The 21,053-nt window shown below is 40.2% G+C and overlaps 1 protein-coding gene across 1 annotated transcript in view; it reads left to right on the top strand.

The window, feature by feature from the left end:
- The first annotated feature begins 216 nt into the window (after positions 1-216).
- The window catches only part of plx (PTB_TBC1D1_like and TBC domain-containing protein plx), a 337,895-nt gene continuing 317,058 nt past the window's right edge, over positions 217-21,053 (top strand). Inside the window, exons 1-2 of the mRNA XM_071585845.1 lie at positions 217-486; positions 10,077-10,403. Coding sequence (XP_071441946.1) covers positions 274-486; positions 10,077-10,403 — 540 coding nt within the window. The 5' untranslated portion in view covers positions 217-273. The remainder of the gene's footprint in view (positions 487-10,076; positions 10,404-21,053) is intronic.

Here is a 21,053-nt window from a genome sequence, read left to right as displayed (position 1 = left end):
TTACTTTTCTTCCCTCATCTATCGTACCTAAAGCACTAATGTTATGTTTACATTTATGTTTCAGGGACATCTGTTTGAAATCAGTTGGATTATGAAAAAAATATCGTGAAGATTAATGAAAATGGTCCCTAGTGCTGATGAGAGGTGACAGTGATTCGGTTTTAACTGTATAATCTTTTTATTTCCTGGAGCACTCACGTTAACCTTTGAATTTGTGTCAGCTGTCATCTATTGCACCTAGTACATTTATATTTCGCCACACCTGTTATTAAAATGCATTCCAACGAGTCAACTGGTAAACACTATAGTGGAGTGTCTGTGTTACCTTTTGGTAGCAGTCGGGAAAGAAGACATACTCATGCTCATTCGAGGACCAAGTGGTATCAAGCCGAATACATGGGATTCACCGCAATGGATCGCCGATTCTCTAGTCCCATGTTGCCTTGGGTCATAGCCGAGATTCGCCGACGGGGTATGAAAGAAAAGGTTAGTCCATCAAAAATATTCCATGTTTTAGGACTTTTGGTATTCGTTCAACCGGAAAATTCTGCCATAATTCGTGAATGTACAATTTCACTTTCGGACTTAGTAATTTAAGTATACCCCCCCCCAAACCGATCTTGTATGTGTTCACTAAGTTCTCTGCTTCCCGGTGGCATCATTAAGAAATTCATTTGGTATTTCTGTTTTGCCCGAAATTTAGTTAAATATATACGGACATAATTGTTTTACACTCCGAACGCTAAAGTATTGCATTCATGATAATACGAGGGTCATCCGGAAAGTAGTACCCGTTCGTGAAATAAAGACACAAAAGTAAATATTAACAAACATAAAAAATTTTATTTGAAAGAGGATACTTTAAACTACTTCTCAACATAATCTCCAAGCAAATTAAGGCATTTGTCATAACGTGTGACAAGTTTCTGTATTCCTGCTGCATAGTCCTTCGCCGCCAGCTCATTGAGATACGCGAGGGACCCATCTTGCACAAATTTTTGCATAATGCAGATGGTGTTTAACAATTTCATGAACAATTGTTCGAGAAACATTGGGAAAATGCTCACAGATGTCATCAATTGTGACGCGCCGATCGTTCCTCACGAATTCGTCAACTGAGCTCACCAGTTGGTCTGTAATGACAGACGGTCTCTCCGAACGCTCATCGTCGTGTGTGTTCCCCCTCCCCATGTTGAAGTTGCGACACCACCGCCGAACAGACGACTCGTCCATTACATTGTCTCCATACACCTCCTTTAATTGGCGATGAATATCACATGGGCGAACGTTTCTTGCATTGAGGAATTTAATCACTGCCCTCACTTCACAACTGGCGGCGTTCTCAATTTTTTTAAACATTGTAAACAATCACAGAAACAACACAGGCAATGCTAGCGTCACGCAACTTGGCTCAGAGAAGGCAGACGAGCCACTGAAGCTATCTGACCTCGTCCAGCGGCTACTCGCGTCGTCAGCACTTCATGCGGCACGAACGGGTACTACTTTCCGGATGACCCTCGTAGTTCGGAAGCAATTCTTCATTTATTTATCTTTACTCTAATATGAAACTCACCAACGGTTATCTAGCCTCGGATATGTAGCCTCTATTGTCATATTCTATATCAGTAATATTAATCGGAAGATTTTCTTTTATGTCAACTTTCCACTATTTCAGTGAAAGACGTGTTAAAATGACGCGAATAAAAAAATATTTTGAGCTAGTCATTATGTTAAAATACGCCCAAATTTAAAAAAGTAGGATTTTGGTATATTTCATGTTTTTTCAGAAAAAGCCATATTTATTACTTTTTTCATTTGTTTGTTCATTTGTTGTTTCTTTTCTGCATCCAATGCTCACGGTTAATATCGGCGACTTGAGTAGTGTGATTTCACTTGTGACAGGTGGTTCGTCGGACAGGTCTTACCTGGCTAAGCTAATACTTCTCTGAAATATCAATGTTTTTACACTTTCCTGTTTATTTCTAACAGGCTGGTAGTTTACTCTAATTCTTTGCTAAATTGGGAACGGAATCCAGTTGCGAGGCACTTTTTAACGAGAAAGTTATTTTTCTATCATCTTCACACTTTTGATAATCCTTTTTACCCGGCGCCAAGACAATGTCATTTCGCAATTCCCGAGTCTTAACCACACTAATTCCAGCACAATCATCACCCAGGGCTCTCCCGACGGCTTGAAGCTTAATGTTTGTTGAAACTATTGACCGGCAAAGTTTTCGTTATCTACCAAGAGTTCATTCGTGTTTACATGTGCTTCTCCAACGTATTGCTATCGGGACATTTGTTCCATCATTTCGAACTACGAGCCTTTCTTGAACGTCCATTGCGTGCGCAGTTGGGGAATTGATGCCCGACAGTTTTTTCTTTTTGTTCCGGTTGTTTGTTTGATCCCATACCTATGAGAAGAACTCTGTTCTTACGGAAGTGATTGAAACCGCTGCAAAGATAACGAATAAAATGTCCTGCCTCCCAAATCCTGGTAAAAAAATTGTGTTGGATAATTAAGATTACTTAATGTCGTATTCCGTTCTACATTCGCAGCCTGGCGGAAATCTCCGCCGCCAGCATAATATACTTGCTTGCCTTGGCAATGTGGTGTATTACTTATGTTTTTCACTTGAGAATTTAATATGAATTTCTTGTGGCTCATAGGTGAAGGGCATACTATTGAGGATAACAGTTGTGCACTAGTGCCTCTCAATGCCCAATCATGTAATTGCTGTCATTATTCTTGATTGATAGTATCCACATCAATTAGTGGAAAATTTATGATAGTCCATAAAATACATACCCTTCGCTAGTTCGTCCTCACGACCTAAACTTTTTTCTGTGAATTATTTTCTTTTTCTGATACCATCTCCATTTTCCTCCTTATTGTCCGAAAGGTCTTCCTTTCCGCTTACCTAATATTCCCCTTCTATCATAGCATTCATATGAATGGCACTGAGGTTTCGATGGCGGTAATAGAATGCTGGGTAATGATAAGGAAAAACGTATATATGTTGCATAGTGCTTTGGAAATTCAAATTTCTTGGGGCATCCAATGATTTTGGAATAATTTGTGGTAGATTATCCTTGTTCCGTGCATTTTTATTTGGTTTTTTAAAATTTCACAAATTAACTCTTTCCTCTAGCGCATTTGCCTTCACCTAGGGTATTGTGTTCTCTCTTTATCCACATCCCAAAAGCTTACGCTCATTCATTCCTCAAAGATCAGTTGTAGCAACCGTCACCGCTCCTCTTCGTATTTCAAATTTTAAAAAATATTTTCTCTGCATTGGGTTTCAGTCATTTTCCTACCTCGGCAGTTAACTAGTTAAGACAAGTGGGCTGGAAGTGCTAATTCTTTAGATTTTTGGTTTGAGAAGAAATCCCGAGTACACTGTTCACATTCAGGTGCATTCTTTGACTGTTTTTCATCTTTGTGAAATGACGCTCGTATTGTGCATCATTGTGTCTGTTCTTTTTGTCATCTCTCCGTTGTTTTCATTCATTCATTGTGTGCTGTAATTGAAGAATCTCTTCTAGTGCTCGGGAAGTCAATATCGCCGTAGAGGTGGTTTGATCTGGCAATCAAAATCCTGAATATATGTGATAGATTTATTACAAATGTCATTGTGTGTGCGGTATTTCGTCATAACATCTTGTTCCTTAAAAGTAACCAAAATTTTTAAGTGTAAGAGGACGCCTCGGTCGCTTAACTGGCTGAAGCAAACAAGGGATCCAGGTTCGAATCTCAGGTCAAGGCGAGTGATTTTTGCATTTCAAAATTGTTGAATTGAAATACTGGCTTTATTTCATGATCAATCGCATTTAATTTTTGATTCATAAATTTAGGAAAAGTGATTCACTACTTGCATTTAAAATATGCATGAGTGAATTAATTCTTTGCTTCTAAAAAAACTTCCCAACTTCCACTTTCCGCCAGTGGTCGTGTGCTTATTGAAACCTGTTCATTTTGCTACCTCATTGAGTTCAGCGTTCTGTTCTGGCGAGATTGCATTGTTACAACGACGCAAGGGAAGCGGAATGAAAGTACAAATAATTCTGGGAACAGGGATCATGATTCTTTTGCTTGACTTCTTTGTGAACCTTAAAATTTTCTGCCAAACTTTCGTTGCTCCTACATCGCTTTATCTGCAATCATCTATTCTCATTGATTTTTTTATCAGTTGTAGTTATAGCAGTCTCTAGTATTCAATTATCCTTGCTTTTATGTTTGTTCTATAGATTCTAATATAACAGTTTTATCTATATATGTTATTACGACAATGCTTTCATGTCCTAAATTATTTGAATCACATACAATGACCCAGTAATAGTTTCGCGTCAAAATAATTCTATTTCCTATTTCATAAGTGATATTTGCGAGTATGCATCTTGGCGAGACATTTTCATTGGCAGCAGTGATCATGCAGCTGGATTTTTTAGATCAAAATTTTTTCTAAATTTTATTGGGTATAATGAATTATTATTGTATTACTATAGGTAATATGCTGGTTAAGATGCAAATTGATGGACAACTACAAAAACTCGTAAATGGACACAAGCTACAAAATTTCCCTTCTCTCTCTTAAAAAAACAACCTAATGTACTAATCTATAATAAACTCCTCTGCAACACCGGTATCCATAATCCCCTCACCCTTCATGCCGTCAAACATCCCTTTTTTATTCCTGCCGATACCTCGCTGGCCTAATATTCTCCCCTCTATCCCAGTCTTCAACATCCCATCGCCGAGCAATATGCTTTGCATTCACTTTTTCTGCCTCCTTATGATTTCTCCCAACAATCACATCTCCTTTCCAATCATACCTATAACTTCCTCATTTGTTTTTCTTTCTGTTCACTTCACCTTCTCCATCCTTCTCCACATCCACATTTCAAAAGACTCCAATCTATGCCTATCATCTTGCTTCATTGACCATGTTTCTGCGCAATACATAACTACACTCCATATCAAAGTTTCAACGAGCCATTTCTTAACATCGTTCCTCAATGTCCCCGTCATCAACTCCCTCTTCCTTGTGGAAGCTTCTTTTCCCAACGGAATTCTTCTCCTTGCCAGTTTGTCCCAACTACAGTGACCATTTTGGTCCAAAACATTCCCGAGATACGTTAACGGTTCCACCGGCTCACGTTTTGGGCATAATCCTTAATTATACGGCTAAAACATTTAAACCCTCGCCAATTCCGGTTTATACGGCCGAGTTTTAGATTAAAATTAATATTATCACACTTGAATAGACATGAAATCGGTCGTTAATTTTGTGAGCAGAATTTAAACTATTTTCTAATCGGATATTTGTCAACATCGAGCAGACTTGTGCCTATAAAAATTTGGACCAGTGACGAATAATCCATTCGCAGTAACTTGGGGATCGAACATAATAATCACCTTTGTCATGGGGTTTGCATTTTCTTAACCCGAAGTTCCTTCACTTGTTACATATAGGTTCCCAGTCCCAACCCCAGTGGCGAAAGAAGACCTGTCAGTGTATAAATCATGGTAGGGGACATCTCCTGGCTGAGTCGCCCCGGGGATTGAAATATGGAAAGAATCACACTCTTGTTCTCAGCTCATCCTCATTAGCAATGTTAAGCGTACCTATTTGGTCTCATTGGAGTCATTGCTATAATTATTTCTCGATTTAAATATTAGTTTGACGAATAACCTTGCAATTTGCATTAATTATTCAATTAGGTTTTGCAAATGATGGTGCTAATGTTTTTATAAATGTTAAGCCCCAAAGGCCAAAGTTGAATGTTATGCACACCGTCGTAAGTGAGACCCCTTCTCGATTCCAGCCTAATTATTTCACTGGGTAGGCAATTTCTCGCTCGTGCGTATCCAATAATTATATTTGCAAGAGAAGCTATGTGTATTTCGTATAAAAAGTATCGGGAAAATTTTCGGAAAAATAGATTTATTCCAGATATTGCCACAGTATCTCGAAGTTCTTCAAATTACATCACTTGAGCGTCGACAATCTTTTGCCAGTGGCTTTTCCCCGACTCGAAGGTTCCCTGGAAAGCGGGTCCCGGAAGGTCCTGAAGGTTACGCGGGCAAGCTTCTTAGGCGGCACTAAGGTCCCATGGTGGTGTCCTTTGAGGGAGGAAAACTGTTACCGATACTTTTTATACAAACCTTTTATAGCACTAAGTAATCAAAGACCGATGCAGCTCATTTTCATGAGTGAAAGTCTTTTGGAAGCTCTTAGTAGTCCCCCTAGTCAAATATCACGAGTAAATTTTTGACATAGACGACTCAAATGAGTATCCCAGAACTGTGAGGCGACTAACTAATAAGAGACTTTAGTTAAGCGCGTGTAGAGGATGATAAACCGAGCAGGTCCGGAGATATAATCGTGTTAATAGCCTTTCTTCGTGAAGAAAATGGCATTAGACTGCAGTTGCTTGAATACAACATTAGCCCTTACCCCAGGGCCGGTTCTTAGGCCAATGGCGCATTAGAAACTCAATTGTTCCTGTGTGAGGTTATCATATTCGGGGGCGTGGAAGTTATAGGCTAGGAAATTTTTTCTGGACTTACGGGAGAGCAATCTAGTCCCAGGTCTGAAAGCATGGGTGTAATCTCCTGCTCTTCTATGCATGTCTGGCTTCCCTAAATGGATCTGGGATCACGATTCGTTTTAAAATATTCATTTACTACTTACTGTTAACCTATTCACTTTGCTCGCTTCAAACTATATCGCTCACTATGCAATGTACTTCACCACGTAAAGTTGCCTTTCCGACGGCCCGCGATACTATTTCACATCCAGGTGCGTTTCCGAAATGCAGCATAAGCATCTTCTATCCTCGGTTACTCCTTTCTTCACATACTCAAAGTTTCCGTGAGGCCGCGTGCTGTGACGAAACGTATTATTTTCTCACATCTTCCCCTCTAACCTAATGTTCGCCCTTCTATCATAGCCCTCAAGGCCCTTCTGCCACAATTCCGCCTAACCCCTCTATGTTTCCTCTAAACGATACTCTCCTTCGTCTCGTCTTGTATGGACTTGCTTCTCCCTTTGCAGGGTACACTCCATTTTGCCATTTTTTAGTTGGTTTTCCCTTTTAATTTCATTTTATTTTCATCTTTATCCAACCTAAAATTTAAAAATTATTGTAAGCTCTATCCATCCTCTCCACTTGAAGAAAGGATTCTTTTGCACCAAACGACAAATTAGCTTTACCGAACGTTACATATTAAAAGACTTAGTATCAAAGACATTACTAACCTCCTGAAAGTCTTCGCCAATTTTCTATCGATTTCCACTGGAAAATGTAACTGCTTCCTTTGGTTGCCATAGATATGGCGACATTTTTCTATGGAATATTTGCGTAGATATCCAATAGGGATAACTGTGTATATTAAATTCCTAATTCACTGCATATTCATCGCTAAGCCCTTAAAATTGCCAAGCAGGGGAAGATATTTTTTTTTTCTGTTAAACGCATAAATTACAAGATTGGAATTTTGACACTATGCGGGATTACAGTTTAGCCGCGATATCCGTTCGGAATCCTCCCACTTCTCTACCTTTGAGCGCTACCCTCACGCATCAGAATTGATCGCCGGCTTTAATTTGACAAGTAGAGATTGGGAGGAGGGAGATTTGATTTTTAATAGGTTTCTTTAATAGTGTGAAGCAAAATATATCGGCAGTACCGAACTTAAGACATAATTAACTCAGTAGTAGATGCCCTAGTGTGCATCCCAGTTTTTAAGGGCTACAAGACGTAAATAAGTTGATATTAAAAATTAGGATCATGGAGCAAGTCATCACCATCACAGTAATTAACTCGAAAGTTGGTGGTGATTGGTGAGGGTAGTGCCTTATGGCGTGTGTGAAATTCACACTTCATCGTTAACGGGATCAGTTTTATTTGTCTCCCAGAAGTTTCAGTTGATAGATCGTCTCAGATTTTGGATGTGGATGTTCTGAGGCTTCGGGCAGGACACTCGACGGAAATTGAAGCCGGGACCTTATGGCCTTTAGCCTAACACTTGCCGACTGAGCTCCTCACGCCCTCGTGCATTGCAAGTTTCCGACGTTATTTCATATTTTTCATGTCTTTCTCTTAGAACATAGGAATCGGCACCTAGCATCCTCAAAGGGTAGAAACTAGAACCGATATGCGTTGAAACCTGACCGCCATTGCTTTCTCCGATGTATTTTTATTTTATTAAAAAAAATATCGGATACTTTTAACTTTTATTTACACCTCCTCCGAATCCACTAATTTAGAACTAAACGAATACATTTTCCACCTCCGGGATTAGTTTAGTGTATTTAATCATCAATAGTTAACAATCCTAAGATTTTTTTGCAGATATTCGCACTCACTTTCTTTCAAGGCAGTCTATTCATTTCGGCACTACTTATTATATGTTGCGTCATTTTCTGTTGAGAATCGTATTTTTATTTTGGTATTAGTTTTAAAAGTCTTGAATGTTCATTGAAATTCTCCGTTTACCACAAATGAAATATTATCATGTGATCCATGGAGAATGTGACCAGTTGAAATGTAGAGTAGTTTTCCTGTTCAAATTGCTTTTTAGTTTTTTTTCTGCTTTCCCTGTCATTGGTAAAATTAGTGCATGGTCGCTTTCGGAACACCTTCCCATCACCGTCTATGAAATTATATTTCACACTACATGTAAAAGAAGTGTGTTCGTAAATGTCATGGGGCATAGCCGTGCCTTTGGGGTCACGTCCCCATGCTGAATTCCACCTCCCTCTCCCCATTCATCTTGCGAATGGAATTCTGAGCGGTGGGGGTCTTAGTTATGGCGAGATGTGTGTGAGTGGTGTTGGACTTACCTGCTAAGGAAACCGGCTCGAACTCGACTGGCAGAAATAGGAACGGTGAGATGGGGAGGATTGTCTCTCTGCATTTATCCAGAATGGTCCACTCTTACTTTTTCCCCTCCCTTACTTGCCTTTCTCTTATGTTATAGAGTCCCTTACGGAAGAAAGGCTGTATTTCTTAAAACTTGGCTCTTTTTTTAGTATGGCATGCAGTCTCTACCCTCTTGTGCCTTTTGGATACAAGGAGTACCCATTCCGACAGGGCGTGTAAAGTTGCACACACTTGCAATTTCATTTTGACCAACCCGGGATTCCAAAACAAGGAAATTGCCACGGATTCATATCTCACGGTCGGTTAGCCATCCAGTCCAATCAGTTTAGCCAGTTGGCTTAATAATCAGTATTCACTTATCTCCCTTTGATTTTCATCCACTTGCGTTTTCTTGAGGATGGTCCCGTTGTCTCAGGTGCATAAAGTATCTGGATAAACTTTCGCTTACCACCATTTTCTCCCGGAACCGAACAGGCGACATACAAACAACATCAAAATGCACGAGGTGTGATCTTAGAATCAGATGCATGGCACGTTTCCAGATTAAACAGGTCGACACTGCAGGTGTAATGCATTACAAGATTACCGCCAGCAATCGGATTATAGTACGACTGTAACATACACCTATCCCAACCGCAGCCCTGATCTTGGAAGCATTATAAGGAAACAACACGCTATTGGAATTCTTGTGAATGTGATATGCCGCTTAATTTGGCAATGATGATGCGCCAAATATTTGGAGTTTGAGCCTTTGAAGCTCCTTATTAAATTAAATCACTAAGGGATTGGCAGGAATAAGAGAATCACTGAATAAGGATCTGATGAGATAAAATAAAAATCTCGTAATTTTTCTACCCTTCAATTAATCAGGGTCGACAACATAATTTATTACGACATATTGTGTATTATATCCTAGCTCTGATAATAATAATTCACCTTTCGGTAGCATATGCTCTTCCACAACCTACCTTAACCGTTAGAACGCCGATAATAATAACAATGTTAGCGTTGATAATATTAAATGCAATAAACATAGGCTGTTATCATGGTGCGTATTTTAGTGGAAATGATTTTTTGTCATGTTTGGAATTTTTAGTCTACGACTAATTTGCATGAATCAAGTGGCAGCAATTACGTTCAGTCGGTGATGGGCGATAATCTCATCCGCAATCCTTTCTCCCCCGCAGGTGTGGCTGTCCGTGCAGGAGGGTTGCGTCCGCGTGGTGGACGAGGGGACCCTCCGCCCTGTTTTCCGCCACCCCCTTGTGGCCATCACGAGGATCGCCTTCGTCCCTGACCCCCGTCGTCCCTCACAGCCCTGCCACCCGGCCTCCGCCCCTTCCACGCCAACCACACCCCTCCTCCACGCCCCCACGCTTACCACCTCGCCCTCCTTCTCCGGGGGCGGCGCGTCGCTGGACTCGGGGGGACGCCGGTGCTTCTTCTACCTCGTCAGGGACCCCATGGAGAACCTGCTCTCGTGCTACCTCTACAAGGCAGCAGATTCGGCCACGGTGAGTGCGCCCACGCCCTACTCCTCTCCAGTCAGTCCCCTTTCTTCGCTTCACCTACGCCCCAAGTCGAAGGCTGGTCAGCTGAGCGGGGCTTGTATGTTGGCCGTAGAGTGGGCGCAGTTGTACGACTTGTGAAACGCGGAGAGGTGCGCTTTCTCTGCGGTGCAGTACCAAAATATCTCTCCCTTCTAATGGTAGTTCTCCATAATCCTGCCTCTAATTCTTGGAGAATACTTTCTTAAAGCCTCATGGCAATTTAATTGGCACCTGCATAATCGGTGGTGGGTCCGCATGATAGCTTACGGGGCTTCGGCATGGTCGGTAAGAGTTTTCCGGAAAATTGATTCACGATGCAGAGGCATAATGATGTTGTTTTTGGGGGAATTGAAGCGGGAGTGTGGCGGGAAAAGGCGTGCGATAATGTGAAATGATTGGTGTTTTGATTTTTGATGGTCGGGGGACTTTTGGAGAGTTGAAATGGCTAGTATTTTAGGAGAGACAGGTATTGATCTCTCGGTTGCAAGGTTTGTTCGGTGATTTGTAAAAAAATATTTGTAAATGATAATAAAACGCTTAAAACATTCGATCCGTGAGCATTATTTTAGGTAGACTACGATTGATAATTAAGGCCATCAAAAATATTTGATTTGCTATCCTCTACATGCCTGGCAATATTTTTCTCAAAGTTGGGTTCTTTGACCGAGGCATGTGGCGTCGTTTATCCGCCTTATCAGAAAAGCGTTGCGGGCATGGGTTGCGTGTATCCCTGTGTATTGGGATTCGAAACAGCTTTCAAATGGCGAGTGTTTGCCAATTTTTCCTAAGCATCTGATGTTGATGTTTATTTCCAGGGAAATAGGGATAGTGCTGGAAGACACACATCATTTTCCTAATATATCCATGAATCTTTTGCTAGGAATTTTATACAGAGTTATTCGTTAAGCAGTGGCTTCGGACCAGGATTTGAAAAACCCCCGAGTATTATTATTATGTAAATATCGTTGCAATTTGGTAAGATCCTGATGGCAACGGTCAAGCCTGATCAACGGTCAGTCTTGCAAAAAATATACATTCATACGCAAGTATATGATTGTAGTTGTATTTTCTATTGTTTTCTAAGAAGTATCATTTTCGAAATATTTTTTGTTGGTAATTTTCGATTTCCCGGTTGTTTTATTGAAAAACCACTTCACTGTTGTCAAGCGAAATAGCTTGTCGAGGGTGCTATGTAATAGCTTTCGGTGCCAGTGCACTGTGTGGTCATCGCGGCAGCAATGGTGTGCGCACGTTCTTCGCATGGGAGCGTTCCGAAGACTTGTCCTTCCACTTTTCCTTCGGCCGTAATGGAGGCAATAGGAGAAAGTTCTTAACTACGGGCATTACCGTTTCCCCACGCAAGAAAGAATGCAGCGAGCGGAACAGCCAATGAACGAAGAGTACACTGGCGGGGAACATTTATGAAAACGCTTGCAGGTTTTTCAACGTGGACATTGCAAGTTAGCCAGTTTGTTATTAAAAACTAATTCTACTTTAATTTCTAATTGTCACGTGAAATATCCTTCTCCATTCAGTAATCCATCAATCAAGTTGTCACCAGCATTGCCAACCGGTGGGAATGCCGAGAACTCTTCCTCCAAAATCCGAGATACTTCAAATTGCCATCAATTTCCTACTGTTGCCCTGCACCTAATTGAGGAAACCGAATCCACACATTTGCCGTTTAATGTAGGAATGTTAAAAGTTTTCCTAGTGTTTTGCGAAATGGATCAAGTTTGTCACGGGGGGGGGGGTGAAAATTGGACGCTGATGGTTATTCTCTGGCAAAATTTGATGTCTCGAAACGGTTTTGCTCATCAAGATTGAGCAAACTGAAGTCATTTCGCGAATGTAATTTATTTATAAGTTCTCTGAATTTGATTTTGCCTAATTATGGCAAAATAATTGCGTGTATGTAACTTGAATTACTGGAGACGATCAAACGATGGGTTAACCAATCGTTATTTTTTTTAAATGAATGTTTTTGTGGGTTGGTATTGATATTTTTCTCCAAAATCGATTATGCATAATGGTTTCTACAGACAAAAAAGTTGGGCTTGTAGCAGCATGACGTGAATCGGGAATATTTATATACGAAACTGTTTTCTAGGAAATGAATAGGTTTATACGAGTAGTAGTACTAAAAATATACCCACCGCCGTGTTACATAATTCACGGCTGTGAAATTTGAAATATATAAATTGAGATAAAAATATTAAAAAATATTTGGTGAATATAGACGTTGAGAGTATTTGGCAGACGATAGATAAAAATTACGCTATTAGAGCGCAATTGCAAGTGATGTTGGCTCGATGCGGTGAAGTGTACGAATAGCAAACTCAAGGAAGTACATCAAGAACGCTTGAATGTGAGGTTGAGGATATTTGGAAGGCCTGAGAATAGTTTAATAGGGCAAATGAATGACCAGATGAGTAGGAAAGGATCGATTTGATGATTTCTCATGGATGATGCCCTCCTCTATGTCACAAGCTTTATCAATGTTCATCTTCTGTTGCGACATTAATGCAATTCACGACCTTCGTTAAATTCACGCCGGTTCGCGATGTCTCCTTGCTTTTTAATTTTTCACTTTGGTCTCTCCCCATCTTTCTTCCTCGACGGATTTCCGCTCGTGTTTGGTGATTGTTTTGACGCGCCAGATCCGACACATTTCGCATTTCGGGCCTGGGTGTTTGGGAGGGAAAAGGCAATCTTTTCACAGGCGGAGTGTTATCGCGGAGGGTGGTGGAGATGTAGGAGCGGGGTGGGGGGGAGGGTTACTTCCTCTATGTGCGAATGCAGTCGTTGGTGAGCTGCGTCGTCCCGGATTCCAAGGTTGAATACGAAATGGCCGATGTCTCATCATCATCTCACCGCTTCTCCCTCTCCCGTTGATGTCCCCGGTTAGAAACTATACTCGACGATTGGGGGGGGGGGGGAGAGGAATGGTTTGAATGGAGATTTGGCAACGCCGCTGCGGCCCACCGTTTCGAAGTTGACGCATTTTTCGTGGCGATGGCCGTGACCGAACGTAAATGTTTTGGAATGCCTCTTCCTCTGGATTGCGCGTACCTTCAGCGTTCGGCCTCTTATCGGGTTCGCGGTTTTATTTACTTGTATTAATGGGGGGAGCAATTATACCGTTAACCTATAGGGTTAACCGGTCTAGCCTGTCGTTCTTGCAGCATGTGCAAGCAAATGCTGTCTTTCGTTCAGCCGCTCTTGTTTACATTTCATCGTTGTTTTCTTTGCCCTGGATTTGTAAAATGAATAATTACATAAATATTGCGCTCATGCTATTATCCTCGTTTGCTTTTGCAGATTTTAATGATTGTGTTAGAGTTTCAAGGTAAATGTGTAATATTTATTTTATTTGCCTTTTTCCTAGTGTTGATTTTAATCTCAACTGAGTAGGTATTGTGTGGACCTTAAGGGTCATTTGGTGTCTTCTTAGGTTCTCCAACGCCTGAGATCATATCGCACCTTGAATTCCTCGAGAGGAAGTTCTTTATATGGCAACTCATCATCCATATCCGGACTGGGATTCGTGATCTCATTTATTTATTTTGTGTGTGTTTGTGTATTTATCTGTGGAAGCCAGACGACGCCGAAGATAGGCATGATTGTATGACATCTGTTACCTGTTGTTCTTTATTACCAGATAATTTCTTTTTCTCTGTCTGAATGTTTTGCCCGCAAAAAATATTCGCATTCAAGTTAATGTGGATTCATGAAGTAATCAATGATACTGTACAGCTTCTAGCATAAACAATAAGATTAAAGAAAAATAAGATAAGTTAAAAAGGTTTTTGCATGAATGTATACGCCACTACGGTTGTAGGTTTGCATACATATTTTAATTTTGCATGTGGTTTTGTTCTCTTTTACGGGTGGTGACCTAACACTCCCCGTCACACGCCCTTGCAGCGGCTTGCGGGTTATTATGTAAATGTAGATAGGAAGCATCATCGGGTAAATGTTAAAAATGCAATAATTGTGGACAACGGAATCGTGAAGGAGTCTTTAGGTATGGCCAAGTTGTACTTAATTACTTCATCTTAAAAAAAGTTGCATTGTGAGCATATCATTGGTTAAGTTATTGTCGTATTTCAAAATATGCTGGCATCTAAATTTTACTTTTCTTATAAATAAGAGTCAGGTAATAAATGGTTGAAAATTTTAGAGAATTATTTTATTTTTGATGGATGAAATCATTCTCTTAACCACTATGACATGCACGGGGCATAGTGTTTTCTGCGTGATCTCTTTCTCCGTTATATGGAATCTCCCGAGGCTTAAGAGTAACGTCAGGAAAGCTTTATGTAGATGTACCTCATTTTGCTTGTAATAAAAGAACGATTACCTCCTTTTGAGAATGAAAGTTTAAGAGAATGTCAGCGATTATTTAATTTTATATACACCCGTGTTAAAATGTCTGTGAAAATTTTGAATTGAATTTAAGAACTTCTTTAATCATTTTCCTTGTGAGATATCGCTGCTTGAGTTTATAGTAAAGTATACAGGTATGCGCCTGTATGAGCGCGATTGCGTACCTGTACTTGTTATGCTCTTATATGGGCTTAAGGTGCACAAATTTTTTTGCCACATTGCGCCGTCCTTGGTTGTTCACGATCTTGCAAAATCTTTGATAGTTGTTGCGTCTCAATGATATTGGGTCACTATGTTTCTTAACTATGAATCTTAGTTCTGATAACTTCTATTTTTCTAATTACCTTGTTTAAAATCCTACCTGAAGATATTTAGCATACCTTCCCGGCCAATCTCGATGTCGTTATCTCGTTTGCTACCTATCCGGATGAGGAGTTAGTAAAATTTTACATTCCTTATTTTTCTTCCATGCTCCCCAAGTTCTGTCGGTTGATTAACTAATCTATGAAGGTGGTTCATGACAATCTGATTATCACCAATGCGACTACGAGAAATTAAGCATCCCTCGTAGATTCGAAAGTGAACCTGAACCAATGCGGCGACTTGGAACTTGGAAGGGCGTATTCGGATCGGACCACACAGGCCCAATTAGCAGTACTCACTCTCGGTAACATAACTTCATTTCGTCTGCACTTGGACGCTCCCCGCTTATTTCGAAACGGATAGCGTCAGCAAATATCATTTTCTCCTTTTTCGCCGGCCTTCTCCGCCGATGGAAGGTGTTCACGGAGGAAATATGGGATGTTATGATGTCGGAGAGGGGGAATCGCTGTGTTAGCTCACTCGAAGAGGCTCTGTTGGGTTGGTAATGAGTAGCGTGGAGGAGTGTGGTAAAAGGGAGATGAGGAATGAGGCACCGGAACAGGGAAAGTGATGCGTGGTTCGAGTTAGCACCACCTTGATTTCGCGTCGTTCATTTTAGTGCCCACTCTTTCACTGATTCACTGCTTATCGCGAGTCATCCGCACCTCACTCTGAGAGCTCCGTATTCTTTTTAAACGATAATAATGCGATCCGGGAGAGGAATACCTGATGTCAATGTATTGAAGTATTTAGTTTTTAGCTTATAATCTATTATTTATTTTTGTTCAGAAGAAAGTTCCCATTAAAATGGCTAGGATTGGCGTATCTGTGTCACAGGGAAAACCGGTGCCATATCATTTCTCAAATAATCTATATTTTCACGAGACTGGCGGGGAAAGTACCATTGAGTTACATGGTAATGACAACCCTTCTTTGACAACCTGAAATAAGCATTGGAGTCTTTTGAAGCCAAAAAAGTTTTATTTCAAATTTCCAATTGTTACTGATCTAGTGGAGATAAATTTAAATTAGTCGAATTTTCCGCTTCCTCTTACAACTGCTGTTTATATGCTGATTAAACGGTAAAGTTTAAACTTAGAGGCATCGTATGTATAACTGTTAATTGCAGTTATCCTCTGGATGAATGTCCAGCCACAACGAAAAATATTGGAATTTCATATGATGTAGCATAATATACCAAAATAGTATATGTCAATTTTTACGGCTTTTAGGATTTGTGATTTCGAATCTTGTCCTTTGGGACATTAAATTTCCTTATGATAAAAGGAGAAATCTAATTTAAATACGGTGCAGTACGTTCTTTAGTTGCTCTATGCGACCTTGGACGATCACATTAGCTTTTATCGGATGGAATTAGCTTTACGAACGGTTACCATTCTGAACGACATACTAATGACTGTTAAATAGATTGGCCAAGTATTATATGAGGAAGTATTCCTAAAATCTGATAAGAGGACAAATGTAAAACACATTATTACTCGGTACATGGTAGTGCTTGCACGTTGATGTTAGTTAAATATTTTGCTACTGATTTTGTTTTCGGTAGCTTACGTTTTTTGTAAAAGAGATTGTTGTTTCGTCACTTTCAACCGTCCAAGTTGAGCAACTCTGAACGTATCATTTTTTCTACATTATGGTTCTGACGATTTATAGTTCAGAAGCAAGCGATGGAGACGATCAACCAATATTTACTTTGAATTTTCAGATGTTAGAATATATGTATTTCTCTGATGGAATATTTCCACTCTGAGCTTCTCATTACTCGTATTACTGCTGATCGGAAGCTATGTTCAGTTTTAGTCGTCCTTGGGAAGCTCGTAATCGCCTGTGCTCCCCAAATTAATGGACATTTATTGCTTCACTCATTTCTTGCAGAATTAAAACTCAATAAAATAATTTCCTTTCCATAGAGTGGATAAAATCCAGAAGTTAGGAGCGCCCTCAGGAACGCCCTTTGTCGTCAAACACGGGTACTTATTGAACCGCCCTCGTATCTCTTCAATTTACTTTGCTCAACATAGCTATTCAAACTGCTATTGCTTTTATTGCGTTGAAGGCATTGCCAGTAATTTTGAACGAAGTTCTCCCCTTTGAGTACATTTCAAATGTACTCATGCCATCACAAATTTTTACAAAAGCATATTCTGGTTTAAACGGTTATTATAGAATTGAAATGGCGGAAAAATAGTCGTGATGCTTTTTGGCGTATTGGTGGTGGCATTTGTTTATGTTTAAAATTCCCTCCAATTCTGTGGAAAGAAAACCATTTTTATAAGTTTGCTACTAACAAAGTAAGGGACATAGAGCAACAAAATTCACTTAATTCAGCCAGTGTTTTTTTAATTTTTTGCACAAATTTTTAATCTAGTTTTACGAATGTGTTACCTGTAATGTAAGGTTACCTTCAAAGTGCAATTAATTCACCCGCATGCAAAGAAACGTCTCGTGCCTGGGATGTGAGAGGCGGGCACCTGCTCGTTAGAATTTTTAATGTTGGGGGGGGGGTATCCAATATGTTTACCTTCGATTAGGGCCACAGGTTTAGGAAACTGGCTCCCGGAAGCCCGAAGCGTTTCCAGATAGCTCCCCAAAGAACGATATTTCCCCAGCATTTTCCGTCAAAGCGCGAATCTCGGCTTGGGATCGCAATTTTGAAGGAAAATGGTCTCTCCTGGGATTGAGACGAACTCCATTCCCTTTTACTTACTTCATTCACACTTTCCCCGCCGTTCCCTGGCGCACTGTAACGCAAAGAGCTATCACAATGCCAACCTACATGTACTTTTATATCGTTTGCGTCTGCCGCTGCACCTCACCCGATACAACAGATTCTGGTGAGATTTTTATTTATTTTATTTTTATTTATTCAGTATTAGTCCGAAAACAGCACATTTTGGCCTTTACATCGAACTATTAACAACGATAACAATGGTCACATTTACAAACACCCAAGCCCTAGATGGAGGGAAACTCACCCAGGCGGGAATCGAACCCGCGACCCTTGGAATGGCAGACGAGGACGTTACCCCGCCGCCACCGGGGTCGGCAAAAAAAAGATGTAATGGAAGTTCGTCAATATGAGAAAAATAAAATCTGCCCTTTTCCACAGATTTATTTGTGACGTACAACGCGTTTTAGTTCATCGAACCAACCTCAACCGGCCTCTGTCCCTTCCATGTCTCCTTCCCGCTTAACCCTTCTGTATTCTTCCCTCCTTCCTACCGCCAGGACACCAGCTACCTGCCACCGTCCTCTTAAATGCTGACCACAAGTGCTTATCCCCCCCCTCTTTTAACCTCTCCATTTCTTTAGTTTCTCTGTTTCTTTGGGTTTTCCATATTTCCCCTCTTTGTCTTCGCATACCTTACTCCTCACTCTTCCCCCCCCTTCCTCAGACAGGTATAAATATGATGTATCACATGTTGAATCTTGTCTTGTACCTGAAAATGGTTCGATGAACTGAAGCGCGTTGTACGTTACAAATAAATCTATGGAAAAGTGCAAATTTTGTTTTTCTCCTAATATTCTTTGTTGTTAGTTGTGAGTGGATGGTACTGGCGTAATATTAGGGAAGTGTGTGCCCATTTTAAAATTTAGAGTAATTGTGACTTTTTATTTGGAAATTAATTCCACTTAACAAATATATTCCTCATTACTGAGCGTGCGTTGCGTCTTGCCAGGGGCTGTGCATACATTGGAACAATTTTCGAAGCCATAGTCGCATAGCATAAAGTCGTCGAAATGAAACAACTGCCATTATTTTCACCCTACTATATCAAGTGGATTGATTGGAACCATAAGTGGTAAAGAAGCCCACTTCTAATCGGAAGTGTTTATGACTGTTTTGACAATACAGAATGGGTAATAAATCTAATGCTGGACTAATGAGTCAGCGTGGTCTCTCGTCGTTCAAGCGATCCTTCAAAATATTCAAGCAGAGTTACCCTGAAGATGATTCTCTCTACTTAGGACCATTAAGCTACCCTGGATGATACAACTCCTTTGTAACTCGTAACTTTTTGTTTATTCTCAAGGTGTAAAATTCGGGTTTATTTTCAAATTTCCTCATAAAGTGATTTGTTTTCCTTTCCCTTTTCTTCTAAAAACTGCTGCTGTTCATTTTTGTCAATATGATATTTTAACCCTCAGTTCTTGTTATATAGAATTTTAGGAATACTTTTTCGTTGATCTTCATGTGTAATGTTTAACTTTGAATTTATTCTTTTGCCACTGCTGTATGTTTAATAATCATTATCCTACTTTTTATTCGATTACACTTGCGATTTTTCTCGTGCTAGATAGATTGATTAAACAATGGTCTTGTGTTTTAAAAAAATTAGTTTTCATGTGAAACTGTTCACTCCGTCGAGCATATCTCCTAGTCAGTTTTAAATTTTAATGACATGTAGTTGTCGACCATGGTCCGTTTCATATTTTTTCATGTCTTCTTTTAAGTTTCCATTTTCGTTCGAGATTGGCCATTTACGTGAAATGTTCGATGTAGATTGGCGCGTTTTTAACGCCTCGGAGTTCCGCGATTTTCGCCTCATTTTCATCTTGAGCTTTTTTTAACGTCAGCTGGAACTTAATGTTCTCTCCCCTCACCTCGTGATAACACATCCATCTGCGTCCAAATGTTACCGCGACTCCTTTGCACCTCCACGTAAGGCTTGCGTGTCGTCACATCAAGCCTTTCCATTTCATCTTACTCTTCCGACACGAGTCGGAAGCCTCGTAGAGGCGATACGACCTGCCCACTACTCCTCCCCCACGTGGAGGCCGCATTTTCGTTCTCGCTGAAAACCGTCATCATCTCGTTAACGGCCGCCCTCCCCCGCCGCCCCTGGTACTCGTTGATGCGCGAGCTTTAGGGCAGCCTTGGTGTGTCGCTCTCCCCTCCTCTATGCGTGTTGATACATTTTTCTTTCAAGGCCTCCTCGCTAATCATCCCTGCGAGCGTTTTCGTTTTGTCACTATCGGGTGTAACTACTAGTACAACAGGTAACTACAGCTTGTACATCCGTGGTGGTCATCGTACACCTTCGAATCCAGTTGATACTTGCTATTATTTTTTTCCGTCTTGAATCATCCGCTATTCTTGATTTGATTTCCTTAGCACAGGACATGCCTTTACTGATGACGCTTCCCAAATACCTGAAGTGTTCTGCTTGTTCGATTACTTCACCCTCCAATGTGATGATATTCCTTTCACCATTACCTCCTATAATGATTGTTGAAGTGACAATATTGACTTTTTAATGCCACACACTTTATTTAAAAAAATACGACTCAGGTTTCGACCTTGCGCGTCATAATCCCCTGATAGTGATGTTCAGCGTCGAAACCTGGGTCGTGTTTTTTTAAATAAAGTGTGTTGAATTATAAAGTCAATAATTTCATCTCAATATGTTATGCAAATGCCATAAATTTACGCCGGAGATAGCAAATACTATTATGACGCTCCTAATCTTTTTCAAGTGTACTAACATTCCATGTTCTTGGCCTATGTTGTTAAGTTTTAATAGCGTCTCTATGACTTTCCGGTTACTATCTGCTACCACAGCAATTAAATCAGCGAACCTGATGCGTGCGTCTATTTTACTTTCCATTCTCACTCCTCCTTCAAAGAAGTTGTTGGTTATTATTTTAAGCAGGTCTGTTATTATCTCTTCCATATATATATTAGTAGAAAAGAAGCTCACTAGTATATTTATACTAGTGAGTTTTCTTTTTTGTGTATTTCTGTGTTTTTGTCTGTGTGCACTTGTGCTAACTTTTGCACATGATATATATATATATATATATATATATATATATATATATATATATATATATATATAT

Source organism: Hetaerina americana, unplaced genomic scaffold (genome assembly GCF_022747635.1).
Source record: "Hetaerina americana unplaced genomic scaffold, ioHetAmer1.1.p SCAF_2, whole genome shotgun sequence".
In the NCBI taxonomy this organism is placed as follows: domain Eukaryota; kingdom Metazoa; phylum Arthropoda; class Insecta; order Odonata; family Calopterygidae; genus Hetaerina; species Hetaerina americana.
Note: the sequence above shows the minus strand (reverse complement) of the source record. Positions and strands in the feature narration are given on the sequence as shown.